This window comes from Anomaloglossus baeobatrachus, chromosome 5 (assembly GCF_048569485.1).
Source record: "Anomaloglossus baeobatrachus isolate aAnoBae1 chromosome 5, aAnoBae1.hap1, whole genome shotgun sequence".
NCBI classification, from domain to species: Eukaryota; Metazoa; Chordata; class Amphibia; order Anura; family Aromobatidae; genus Anomaloglossus; species Anomaloglossus baeobatrachus.
Window position 1 is genome coordinate 56363608 of NC_134357.1, and position 13579 is coordinate 56377186.

At 44.7% G+C, this 13579-nt stretch overlaps 1 protein-coding gene across 1 annotated transcript in view; it reads left to right on the forward strand.

Moving 5' to 3' along the window:
- The window catches only part of LOC142312622 (alpha-2-macroglobulin-like protein 1), a 238807-nt gene that overhangs the window by 113183 nt on the left and 112045 nt on the right, over positions 1 to 13579 (forward strand). Inside the window, exons 17-21 of the mRNA XM_075351617.1 lie at positions 174 to 255; positions 2295 to 2373; positions 5870 to 6095; positions 10659 to 10779; positions 12175 to 12296. Coding sequence (XP_075207732.1) covers positions 174 to 255; positions 2295 to 2373; positions 5870 to 6095; positions 10659 to 10779; positions 12175 to 12296 — 630 coding nt within the window. The remainder of the gene's footprint in view (positions 1 to 173; positions 256 to 2294; positions 2374 to 5869; positions 6096 to 10658; positions 10780 to 12174; positions 12297 to 13579) is intronic.

Here is a 13579-nt window from a genome sequence, read left to right on the forward strand (position 1 = left end):
GACATCTTTATTGTGGGATCGAAAGTCTAAAGTGTGTGTAATCTATAGTCTGTACAGTCCAAAAGCTATATAAAGATTCTCCATCAAATAAAAAATAAAAGCACTTCTCAATGATTGGCTAAATATAAAGTAAGTTAGTTAATATGACCAAATCAATATTTTTCTTTTTTTAGGAAAACCACTTACTCGTTTTAACCAACACTGGTTCAAAAGACTTGACTCCCCGTATGTCTGCACCAAAGAAAAAAACTAAAGGTACTTCCATAAATAAGAATCCTTATGCAAGGGTTGCATGGGTCAAGGTGCAGTGATGAGGCCCCAGGCGCCAGTGAAAAGGACTCCTTCGAGTATGAGGGTGTTGTCAGTTTGTTCACTTGTTCTGTACTCAGGCCGCATACATTCAGAAGGTACAGGAATCTCTGGTGTATTACAGTCACAAGGAAGAAGGCAATCTATTTTATAAAACTAAAAGTCTAAGCAACATTTCAGCCATACGGCTTAGCTGACTTGAATACTCCATCCCTTTTGTCTGTCCCTCATGAACCACAGCCCTATCCAGTGATACCTTTGACCCAACCTGGCAAAACCAGTTTGATTGCCTATGACTCCCAAGTCTGCCCAACAAGTTGCCTCTTCAGCCCACTGCTCTACGAGCTGCACTGAGTCCACAACTCTATTGCTGTCCTCAGGTCGTACTCACTACAGCTGGACTCTCTTTCTGTGTCTTTTCTACTTAACCACACAAGGTCCAGAACACTCCTGCCATATTATTCTGCCACTGGATTCAGTTCCAGAATGTTAGAAATCTTCTCATTCCTTTACGCTTAGAATAGACCATCTTTAGTAAATTACTAAACAAAAAAAGAAAATGTTAAAGACATCCCAGTAGTTATGAGCGAGCACTACCATGCTCTGATGCTCGGTACACGTAACAATCTGTTGTATGATCAGATGGGCGCACCCCCGTATAATGGAAATCAATGGGGAACTTGAGCATTTTTCCTGGAAATCTTCCATTATCCCCCATTGACTTCCATTATACTAGAGTAGTCAAGCTGCGCCCATCCAAGCACACAAATGCTCATTACAAGTACTGAGCACCCAAGCATGGCAGTGTATGGTACTGCTCTCCCATAACCATGTCCCAGCTTAATATGTTTGGTACCTCATTACAATTATGATGTCACCAATCAGCTATTAATTGCAGGAGAAAGCTACCGGTGCATATGCGAAATGTATCCATGAGTCCTCACTCACCCAGTGTTTTTTTGAACTCCGTTGGGTGGGTTGGCATATCTTTATTATTGTCTATAGAGTTTGCTTTCCCGAAGAGTGGTCAATCCCTTAAAGCTCCGTTTGGTGATGTTTAACAATTTAAATGCCATTGTCAATGATTGAAAGCATTTAAATGATGTGATTGCTGGTTCCCAATCACATCTACTCCTATCTGCTCAGCATGGCACTATCTTGTCTAGAGGATGGGTTGTCATGACCTGCTAAAGGCCACCGTAGATGCCGCCTTCATCCTAGCAGGATGTAGTACCCAAAGAGAACTAAAAACTAAAACATTAAAAAAATGAAAATTAAAAAAAAAAAATAAAATTACTCCCTATTTCCTCATTATAAATAAAGAAATAAAAAAATATATTTGGCATTGCCAGATCCTTCAAACTATAAGATGTAATGGTCCATGCAGTAAACATTGTAAAAAGAAAAAGAAATGTAAACACTAGAGTTGCGCTTTTTGGGTCACCTCACCTTTCTAAAAACTTGATAAAATGCAATCAAAATGTCTTATGTACCCTAAAAAAATACCAAGAAACTCATCACCTCACCATGGAAAAAACATCCTCCCCCAGCTCCATCAACAGGAAAAAAAATGTGTCTTTCAAAAAATGGCAACACAAGCCAAATTTAGATTTTACAAATTTCTGATATTTTATTGGTTACACTGCAATCACACTGTCCTGAAGAATCATGTTTCCAGGTCATTTTTACTGCACATCTGGAAAAAAAATAGCAGAATTTTTTTTTTTATCATTTCACAAAAGTTGGAATTTTTGTTTTTCATTTTAAGTACTTTGTATAGTAAAATAAATTATGTATTTCAAAATTACAACTCATCCGACAAAAAAATACATATCGTCATATGGGCACGTGGATCGAAAAATAAAAAAGTTATGGCTCTTGAAAGAAAAGGAGAAATAAAACAAAAGCGCCAAAAAGAAAATTGGCCGCTGCGGGAAGAAGCAAATGACTTCTATTATATTTAATGTTACACTTACTTTTCCTAGTTGCTGTCAAAGAAATCCCAAAACATTTAGCAAGAAGTTTTTTCCCGCACACCTGGATCTATGAGTTAGTCCCTGTAGGGTGAGTATGCCACCATTTTATTACATTAATGTCCATAGTTAGGAGACTTGCAAATTATTGTATTAAAGCTACAAATCTTATCAAGTCTTATATGACATTTATTAACCTATTTCTTTACCATTTGATCTTTAGTAGCTAAATTGTAGATAATGCCTTTCTTATCTTTTCTCTTGGATTAACTTGTCTTTGAATGAGTGGAGCAAGGTCAGCATATTTGAAAATAAAGCTGGTGTCACACATAGCGACAGTGACAACGACATCGCTGTTACGCCACCATTTTCTGTGACGTAACAGCGACCTTGTAAGTCGCTGTTATGATCGCTGCTTAGCTGTCAAACACAGCGACGCAGCAGCGATCATAACGTCGCTACATGTGCAGAGAGCAGGGAGCTGCGCACACTGCTTAGCACTGGCTCCTTGCTCTCCTAGCTACAGTACACATTGGGTTAATTAACCCGATGTGTACTGCAGCTACATGTGCAGTGAGCAGGAGCCGGCACTAGCAGCAAGAGCGGCGGAGGCTGGTAACGAAGGTAAATATCGGGTAACCAGGGAAAGGTCTTCCCTTGGTTACCCGATGTTTACAGTGGTTACAGCTTTCTGCAGCTGCCAGACGCCGGCTCCTGCTCCCTGCTCGCTTCATTTCGTCGCTCTCTCGCTGTCACACACAGCGATGTGTGCTTCACAGCGGGAGAGCGACGACGAAAAAATGAAGCAGGACATTCAGCAACGAGCAACGACCTCACAGCAGGGGCCAGCTCGTTGCTTGATGTCACACACAGCGACAGCGACGGGACGTCGCTGCAACGTCACAGAAAATGGTGACGTAGCAGCGACGTCATTGTCATCGTCGCTGTGTGTGACACCACCTTAACTATCTGGATCCTCTGCTAGGAGACATTTATGTTATTTGTGTCTATATACAACCATCCTGTTTTAAAGCGAATCGGTCAGCTGATTCATGATGGTCATGTGCAGCCAGGCTCTGATGCATGCTTCATTCTATTTGAGCAGCATAACTCTACGGACAGGTTCACTACTACTGTCACCCCTTTTCGTTTATCCTAACTCATTCTAACTAACACTTTCCTAATATACTTCTGCTATATCAAGGACTGCAATTTGTCACAATATGTTCCATACAATATCCTGACTGTAATCAGCATTAACGAGGTTTTCCACTACTAATGTGACTCCTTTTTTTATTCTAAAGGTACCGTCACACTTTAGCGACGCACCAGCGATCCCACCAGCGAGCTGACCTGGTCAGGATCGCTGGTGCGTCGCTACATGGTCGCTGGTGAGCTGTCAAACAGGCAGGTCTCACCAGCGACCAGTGACCAGCCCCCAGCCAGTAGCGAAGTGCAAGCGACACTGCGCTTGCAGGGAGCCTGCGTCTGGAAGCTGCGGACACTGGTAACCACGGTAAACATCAGGTATGCTTACCCGATATTTACCTTGGTTACCAGCACACACCGCTTAGTGCTGGCTCCCTGCACTCATAGCCACAGTACACATCGGATTAATAAGCAAACCTTTGCTTATTTACCCGATGTGTAATCCATCTACGTTTGCACGGAGCAGGGAGCCGGCACTGGCAGCGTGAGAGCGGCCGACGCTAGTAATTAAGGTAAATATGTGGAGGGGACACTATCTGGTTAGGTAAATCAAGTTTTAATGAAGTAATATGAAACTGAGCGGCAGTAGCCTGCTGGGCAGGACACATCGCTGTGTTTGACACTGTGTGACAGGGTCACAGTGACTGCTGAGATCATTATACAGGTTGCTACTGCGACCTGTATCGTTCCTGCATCGTTGGTATGGTCTGACTGTGTGACATCTCACCAGCGACCTCCCAGCGACTTACCAGCGATCCCTATCAGGTCGCATCGTTTTCGGGATCTCTGGTTAGTCGTTGTGTGTGACTGGGCCTTTAGTTACTAGTTAGGAAGAGTTAGGGGTACTTCTCACATAGCGAGATCGCTAGCGACATCGCTGCTGAGTCACGGTTTTTGTGACGCAGCAGTGACCTCATTAGCAATCTCACAGTGTGTGACACTGAGCAGCGATCTGGCCCCTGCTGTGAGATCGCTGCTCGATACACACAGTGCTGGTTCATTTTTTATTGTTGCTCTCCCGCTGTTAAGCACACATCGCTGTGTGTGACAGCGAGAGAGCAACAATCTGAATGTGCAGGGAGCAGGGAGCCGGCGTCTGGCAGCCTGCGGTAAGCTGTAACCAAGGTAAACATCGGGTAACCAATGTGGTTATTGTAAATAGGGTCTATTGTAAACCACGGCACAGAACCAGAATAGCACAACTTTGTGCACAGTATAGTGGTCTTTTCTGGCTACTGCCGCTCAGTTTCATATTACTTCATTAAAACTTGATTTGCCCAACCAGATAGTGTCCCCTCCACAGTGATAGATCTGTGCTGTTCCTGCTCCATACGGCTGATCGATGAGTATGTCAGATGTCAACTTAATATTGGTGACGTATACTAAGGAGTATTTTGCACAGCCGATGCTTGAGATGCCGAGTGTGATAGTCCCCGCCCCCGTCGCCACAGCGATATCTTGTGATCGCTGCCGTAGCGAACATTATCGCTACGGCAGCGTCACACACACTCACCTGCCCTGTGACGTCGCTCTGGCCGGCGACCCGCCTCCTTCCTAAGGGGGCGGATCGTGCGGCGTCACAGCGACGTCACATGGCAGGCGGCCAATAGAAGCGGGGGGTTGGAGATGAGCGGGATGTAAACATCCCGCCCACCTCCTTCCTTCCACATAGTTGGCGTGAGCCGCGGGGCGCAGGTAGGAGATGTTCCTCGCTCCTGCGGCTTCACACACAGCGATGTGTGCTGCCGCAGGGGAATGAGGAACAACATCGTACCGTCGCTGCAGCTGCATTATAAAAATGTCGGACACTACACCGATGATACGATAACGACGCTTTTGCGCTCGTTAATAGTATCATAAAGGATTTGCACACTACGATATCGACAGCGACGCTGGATGTGCGTCACTTTCGATTTGACCCCACCGACATCGCACCTGCGATATCGTAGTGTGCAAAGTACCCCTAAGAATGGGTCAGCAATTTCTAAGTAGTGAACAACCATTATCGTCTAAATTCAAGGAGAGTAAAGGGACAGAGATATCAGAATATAAATTTACCAGTTCAATGGACCATGTGCTTCTAGTGTTCAGCCAAAATGTGAATACTGCTTGTTTAATTAGCAGCATCTTTTAGGAAAATGGTTTATTTATTCTTTTTATAAATGCTGTGGCTAGATGATAGCTGTTTTATTTAGTGCAGAATCAATGCTCTTCATTTTGCGTCACGATTTATAAAGAGTTATGTAAATTTAATACTGACTTTTATTGATCCCATTTAGATCAATTGATTTTTAATCTTCAGGGATTTGTTTCTGGACCACTACCTTGTTGGCATTATATATGGTAACTAATATTACTTTATTCATCTTGTCTTACAGCTCAGATGGACACGTTGTGCTGAATCGAACAACTCCACACACTATCACTAAATGGGTCACTGATGCCTTCTGCTTGGGCAAGAATGGTTTAGACAGTGTCACCGATGTTGAGCTCACCACATTCAAACCTTACTTCATTGACCTGATCCTCCCCTCCTCTGTGGTACAAGGAGAGAAATTTACAATACAAGCCTTGGTCTTCAACTATGAGAAGAAATGCATCCTGGTAAGAAACATTATGAACATTTTTTTTAATGTTGACAGTGTCCCATGGGAGAACTTTGTACCTGATCCCTCATCTTGACAAGTGTATAATGGAAATGGATAATCCGGTAGTCCTGAATATGTACGTTTTCTGTGAAGCACTTAATTTTGTGCTCATACACAATGGATTTAAATTTGGTTATGAGTGGTATCAATGTTGGTATATTCATGTTTTTGACTGGCGTAGAAGTAAATTTTGAGGATTTCCTTATATATTTGAATAGCCACACAATGAATATGTTTTTTTACTTAAAGGGTTATTCCCATCTTCAAGATCCTACCCCGATATTTAAGAGGTGTAATAATGATATTAGCAAATACCTCCAATTAGAAATGTAGTATAGTTCTCCGGATATAGCCATATCTCTTACCTAATGTAATTACAACCACGAGCATCTAACTGTCACTATATGAGGGGTCAATCATAACCATGGATACCTAAGCTGAAATGCCCTGCACATGAGGTACGAGACATGACTGTGACGACATGGACTCTTATGGGTTAACGTTTCTTAACATTCATCCAGACAGGAGGATAGATTGTTTATAGACGGGGGATAAGTCCCTCATTGTTTTTACAAGACTCTTGTTGACTCATGTAATTGTGTTGGCCACTGAAAGCCAGACGTATTGTTTCTCCAGACTCTTCCAGTAATCATTGTAATGTAGTTGTGTATTGCTAATGTAATTACCTTAGTAGTCATTGTCTAGTCTGTGCACTCCAGACTACATGTATACTCTCAGTCTTTCTGTAGACATCATTTGGATGAACATTGTCCATGCAGCTTGAGATTCATCCAATCGGAGAGGCGATCTTGTCCAACCAATCAATGAGGATGTAGTGTATCCAAGTGGAAGGCTGTGGCTATAAAAGGGATTTCTTTAAGCCACCAGGTTGTTGTTGATGGATGCTGATGGATCCAGTCTAAGCTCTTAGGAGCTGACTAGAGGATCAGGATACCTTATGGCTTCAATCTAGGGACTCCGGTTCCAGTTGGAGACCATATCCACAGTCTAGGGATTTCGACTCCGGCTGCCAGGATTGTATCATCATACCAGGACAACCTAAGGAGGACACTCAGGTTGGGACAATTCAGTCACCTACTACAGACTTTGCAGACCTCAGACAGCTTCCTACATCTGGCATTATTCCTTTCTCGGTGGGTGCCCGCCAAAAGCGGGGTGCTGCTGGAGTGGAGTAAATAGCCCTGGAACCTTGGAGGCATGGACATTCTAAATCCCTGGTGAGCCAGCAGAAGGGTGAGACTCTGTTGCCTGTTACATTTGTGTTTTGCTGGTTATGTGTTATATGCCATTAATTGTTTGGGGATCGAATAAAGTCTAATTATTGTGATTCTCTCACCCTGTGTTGTCTGAGTAGTCTTACGCCCATGGTTAAGGAGGCCGGCGTTCAGTTGGGATGAGCCCTGAGTCACGCTGTCTTTCTAAAGGCGGCGGGTTTTAGCGGACGAGAGCACCCACTGAGCCCCGTGTCTCCACAATTGGTGGCAGCGGTGGGATACTTCTCAGCCTGGTTTACCCAGGAGAGCTGCAGAGGACTGGTGTTCGCGGACACCGTCCAGGGCTCAACAACCAGGGAGGCACATAAGCATACCTAGCGGGCCATAAGGTAGGCATTCAGGTTTCGGACGCTGCCATGTCCAACCCCACCAGCTCAGCCATGGGACAAGGACCAGAGAGGAGTTACGACCGCAGCAGTAAATGGATGCTACAGGATCTGTGCCAGAGGCGAAAGATTATCTACTGGAACGCTGAGACTCGGTCGGACTTGATCCAGAAATTAGTCCGTTGGGATGCCCAGAATGATGCAGAGGACGATGAGGATCCCGCCAATATTGACCCAGAGGATTTAAACTATGTGCCACATCATGGATCTAGTGACAATCGGGAATCAACTTTGTCCAAAATAGCCCAAGCCACAGCATTGTTGGAGGCATTGGGGCCTAGATCCTCAAGAGATGAGAGAGCTTGGGTTCTGGAATATGTTTATGGGATTCCAGCTGCCGTACTGCTAGCACCAGCCGCTCAAGAAGGATGGTCCCGCTACCCAGCAGAAGCTGCACCAAAACAAAGGACTACAAACAGGGCCGGTGACTTGCCCAATCTATGGCGCTGTTATACATGTGGGCGCAATGGACATATAGATAAAGATTGTCTCCAAAACTGAGGCCGCATGCTTGCAGCCCATCTGCCAGCTCAGCCGGTCAAGAGCCAGGGACTATGAGACACTGGTTCCTCCATTACCCTGGTAAGCCCAGTTATTGTTTCCCCAGAAGATCCTTTACCAGATTCCCAATTATCCATCTCCCTGGCTGAGGGCCAGCGCTCAGACGTCCCTCTGGCATGTGTACAGTTGGACCTAATGACCGACCAGGGAGAGGTCGAGGTGGAGCTTGTGGACAGCCTCCCTACACCTGGTATTTTGGGGACCAACCAGTGAGTGATCGATGTGGGGATTGTGAACAGCCTCCCCATACCGGTCATTGTGGACACTGACCAGAGCAAGGCTGATGTGGAGCTTATGAACAGCATCCCCACCTCTGGTATTTTGGGAACTAACCAGGAAGCGATCGATGTGGGACTTGTGAACAGTCTCCATATACCTGTCATTGTGGAGACTGACCAGAGCAAGGCTGATGTGGAGCTTATGGACACCGACCCCACACCAGTTACTTTGGGGTCTGACCAGGAAGAGGTCCATATGGAGTTTATGGACAGCCTCCCCACACCTGTTGTTTCGGGGACTAGCCAGGAGGAAGTTGAAGTGGGGTTCATAGATGGCCCCACCAAGCCTGTTGTTTCAGATACCACTCAGAGGGAAGTGAAAGTGGGGCTTGGGGATTACCTGCTCACACCAGTCATTTTGGAGAATGACCTAGGACAAGGACTATCCAGTCAGTTTGAAGCAGCCATCACCCACTTCCAAGCCAAGCAGGACCCTGATGTGGATCTTCCTAACATCTTTTCCAAGGATAATTCACATTTCCAGTCTCCAGCATCCACTTCTGAGCCAAGAACTGTGAGTAAGCCTAACCACACTGTGGCTATTGACTGGGGAAAGATTGATAGTAAGAAATGTATGCAAGCCCAACTCATGGACCCCACCTTAGTGCTTGTCCGCAATATGGCTGCTCAACTTGGGGGAGGTAATAAGGGGGAGGTGTATAGATGCGAGCCTCTGTTGCGGACCTCACCATTAAAAAGGACAATGCCGTCAAGAGGAGAAGGATGATTGGAAGCCTATCATGTCTGGCTAATATTAAGAAGGGGGAGGAATGTGACGATATGGACTCTTATGGGTTAAAGTTTCTTAACATTCAGCCAGACAGGATGATAGATTGTTTATAGACGAGGGATAAGTCCCTCATTGGTTTTACAAGACTCTTGTTGACTCATGTAATTGTGTTGGCCACTGAAAGCCAGACGTATTGTTTCTCCATACTCTTCCAGTAATCATTGTAATGTAGTTGTGTATTGCTAATATAATTACCTTAGTAGTCATTGTCTAGTCTGTGCACTCCAGACTACATGTATACCCTCAGTCTTTCTGTAGACATCATTTGGATGAACATTGTCCATGCAGCTTGAGATTCATCCAATGGGAGAGGCGATCTTGTCAAACCAATCGATGAGGACGTAGTGTATCCAAGTGGAAGGCTGTGGCTATAAAAGGGATTTCTTTAAGCCACCAGGTTGTTGTTGATGGATGCTGATGGATCCAGTCTAAGCTCTTAGGAGCTGACTAGAGGATCAGGATACCTTATGGCTTCAATCTAGGGACTCCGGTTCCGGTTGGAGACCATATCCACAGTCTAGGGATTTCGACTCCGGCTGCCAGGATTGTATCATCATACCAGGACTACCTAAGGAGGACACTCAGGTTGGGACAATTCAGTCACCTGCTACAGACTTTGCAGACCTCAAACAGCTTCCTACATTTGGCATTATTCCTTTCTCGGTGGGTGCCCGCCAAAAGCGGGGTGCTGCTGGAGTGGAGTAAATAGCCCTGGAACCTCTGAGGCATGGACATTCTAAATCCCTGGTGAGCCAGCGGAGGGGTGAGACTCTGTTGCCTGTTACATTTGTGTTTTGCTAGTTATGTGTTATGTGCCGTTAATTGTTTGGGGATCCAATAAAGTCTAATTATTGTGATTCCCTCACCCTCTGTTGTCTGAGTAGTGTTATGCCCACGGTTAAGGAGGCCGGCGTTCAGTTGGGATGAGCCCTGAGCCACGCTGTCTTTCTAAAGGCGGCGGGTTTTAGCGGACGAGAGCACCCACTGAGCCCCGTGTCTCCACAATGACTATATCAGCAGAACTATACTACATATCTTATTGGAGGTATTTGATAATATTATTATTGTTACACCTACTAGGTATTGGGATAGGTTCTTGGAGATAAGAAAACCCCTTTAAACTCATAATTCTTAGCTGTGTAGAATATGAACATGTTTGGGTTTTTTTTGCACTTCTGAAGTATATTTTAATTTTCTTTATCGTTATAGATTGTGGTGGCGCTGACTGACGCAGAAGATCTTATAACAGCCCAGGATAAGGAGCAGGCCCGATGTGTCTGTGAGGGGCATTCACACAGTTTCACCTGGGATGTTTCAGCCGTAACAATAAGTACTGCAATTTTTCATTATTTTATGTATGAATGAAGTTTTCTTACAAAGAAATGTTTTGTTTTGTTTTTTGTTTTCTCTGATTCATACAATGTGTTTGTAGATTTTGCACCTAGCTAATGAGAAAAAAAATATTTCCTCAGGGTTGTTACTAGTGATGTGCGAATACTAAATATTCATATTTGGATTATTCATACCGAATTCCTAGTACTAATCCAGGATTCATCATGAATAACAAATCTAATGCACGTCAACCCGAGAACCTGGAAAATCTTCAAGAAAAATGCTTGGGTTCCCCATTGACTTACATTAGGTTCGTTACTTATGATGACTTCTGGAATAGTGCAAGGTATTCGGTACAAATAATCCGCACCTGAATATTCAGTATTTCCTCATTACTAGTTGTCATGTGTGGAAGCATACAGCAATACAGTAGAGGCTTTTTACTTTTTAAGAGAACCCTATTATCACGCCTTACTACCTTGTGAATGAGTTCTTAGTGGTAGTATTAGATTCCTTTAGACCAGTGTCCCCCAACTCCAGCCCTCAAGACTCACCAACAGCTCATGTTTTCAGAATTTCCTTAGTATTGCACAGATGATAATTGAATCACTTGCATAGGTGATAATTCCACCACTTGTGATTTGCTAAGGAAATCCTGAAAACATGCACGGTTGGTGGGTCTTGAGGACTGGATTTGGGGAACATTGCCTTAAGGGGGCTTTACACGCAGCGATATCACTAGCGAGCGTACCCGCCCCCGTCGTTTGTGCGTCACGGTCAAATAGCTGCCCGTGGTGCACAATATCGTTAGGACCCATCACATGGACTTACCTGCCTAGCAACGTCGCTGTGACCGGCGAACCGCCTCCTTTCTAAGGGGGCGGTTCGTGCGGCGTCACAGCGGCGTCACTAAGCATCCGCCCAATAGAAGCGGAGGGGCGGAGATGAGCGGCCGTAACATGCCGCCCACCTCCTTCCTTCCTCATTGCCGGCGGCCGCAGGTAAGCTGTAGTTCGTCGTTCCCGAGGTGTCACACTTAGCGATGTGTGCTGCCTCAGGAACGACGAACAACCTGCATCCGCAACAATCAACGATTTTTTGAAAATGAACGACGTGTCAACAATGGACGATAAGGTGAGTATTTTCCATCGTTAACACTCGCTTGTTGGTGTCACACGCAACGACGTCGCTATCGATGCCAGATGTGCGTCACGGAATCCGTGACCCCGGCGATATATTGTTAGATACGTCGTTGCGTATAACGGGGCCTTTAGACCAACATCTTGTGATCCAAAAAAATGGTTATTCCGGCTCTTGGTTCCAGAAATTACAGAGAATTTACTTTTTACTCCATTGTATGTGCCTTACTTTGGACTCTTCATTCTCTTTTCAGAAACGCAAAAGATTCATGTTACCAGTGGTTCTAAAGACGTGGAAGGAGATTGCAAAGAAGACGTTGTTCTGATAGGAAAGGATCACAGAACAGACTCTGTGGAGAAAACCATTGAGATCAAGGTGAGGGACATTTACTACAATGTCTATATAATGTGCCATAAAAATCTAGTTTATAGAAAAAGGACCTGAATACATAGTAATTGTGAGCCCTTGTACAACTATATTGGATTGCCATTTATCAGGTAGTTTCTGGGCAGGTCAATTTTGTGATAATATACATTATCATAGACTCTATAGCTATGAGCACATTATAATGTATGTTCAGTCTCAATCTTAAAGTGAACCTGTTACTTACAGAAACTTTACATGCAGAAATAATGGTAATCTGCAGGTAAATAGCATTTAAATTATGTCTTGCAGACTTACTGGAATGGCAAAAACAGTGAGAAAATGCTGTTTTATTCTCCCTGCAGCTGCTTATTTCCAGTCATTGGGGGCGGTGCATAAAAAATTGATTGACATGGCTTCACATGCACACACTACACACAGACATGATTTAGAGAAGGCTGTTAATCAAAGTGCTGGGGAGTGAATACTAATGTGCTCACAATCTTGTAAGTGGCGATTATTAATTACTATTAAATCTTCAGGTTAGGTAAATAACAGTTTTGGAAGTGAAAGGTTCCCTTCAAAGGAGCTGTCATATGTAACATTTATTCCCAATGCTTAGAGCTACTGCTAGCTAGGGAAATCAGCCGTACATGCGCAGCTCTATCCACTCATTACCATGGGAGCTTGCTTGGCAGGTTTTAGAGATGCCATAGCAATTAATGGAGAGAGCCATAATGTACCATATACAGTAGTACGAAAATAATAGAATGTACCGTAATGACAGAAAGTTGTCAAAACAACAGACAAATAAACTAATAAATCATACAATATGTTCAGACATCAACTGTGAGGTTGGGGTACAAACTGTAGTTGCTCCAAGTACCCAAAGCATTGGGACCTGTGGAGCCAACTTCAGGGTCCTCGGTGACAAAAAAACGCCCCTTGTGCAAATGTGACACGCCCGCACCGGCGGGGTCTAAGTGACTCGTTACCGGGCTGCGGTTCTGTTCTTGGGACGCCACGGTGGCGAGGCCCGGTTCCGTGACCCCGGCGGTGTCGTTTAGTAAATAGGAAGAGGATGAGGAAAGTTTATTCGTGATGCCACCTGTGGTATGCGGCAAGTTGGGGTGCTGCCGCTGCGGGATAGGGATCTCTGGGGCAGATGGTGACGCAGCTTAGATAATGCAGCTCTCCACAGGCAGAGCTAGACCCCAGGGCGGATGGGGGTAGTAGTAGAAGATGGCGGGGGTTGCTGGGCCAGAGGTGCAGGAGAATAATGGAGCATAACAGGG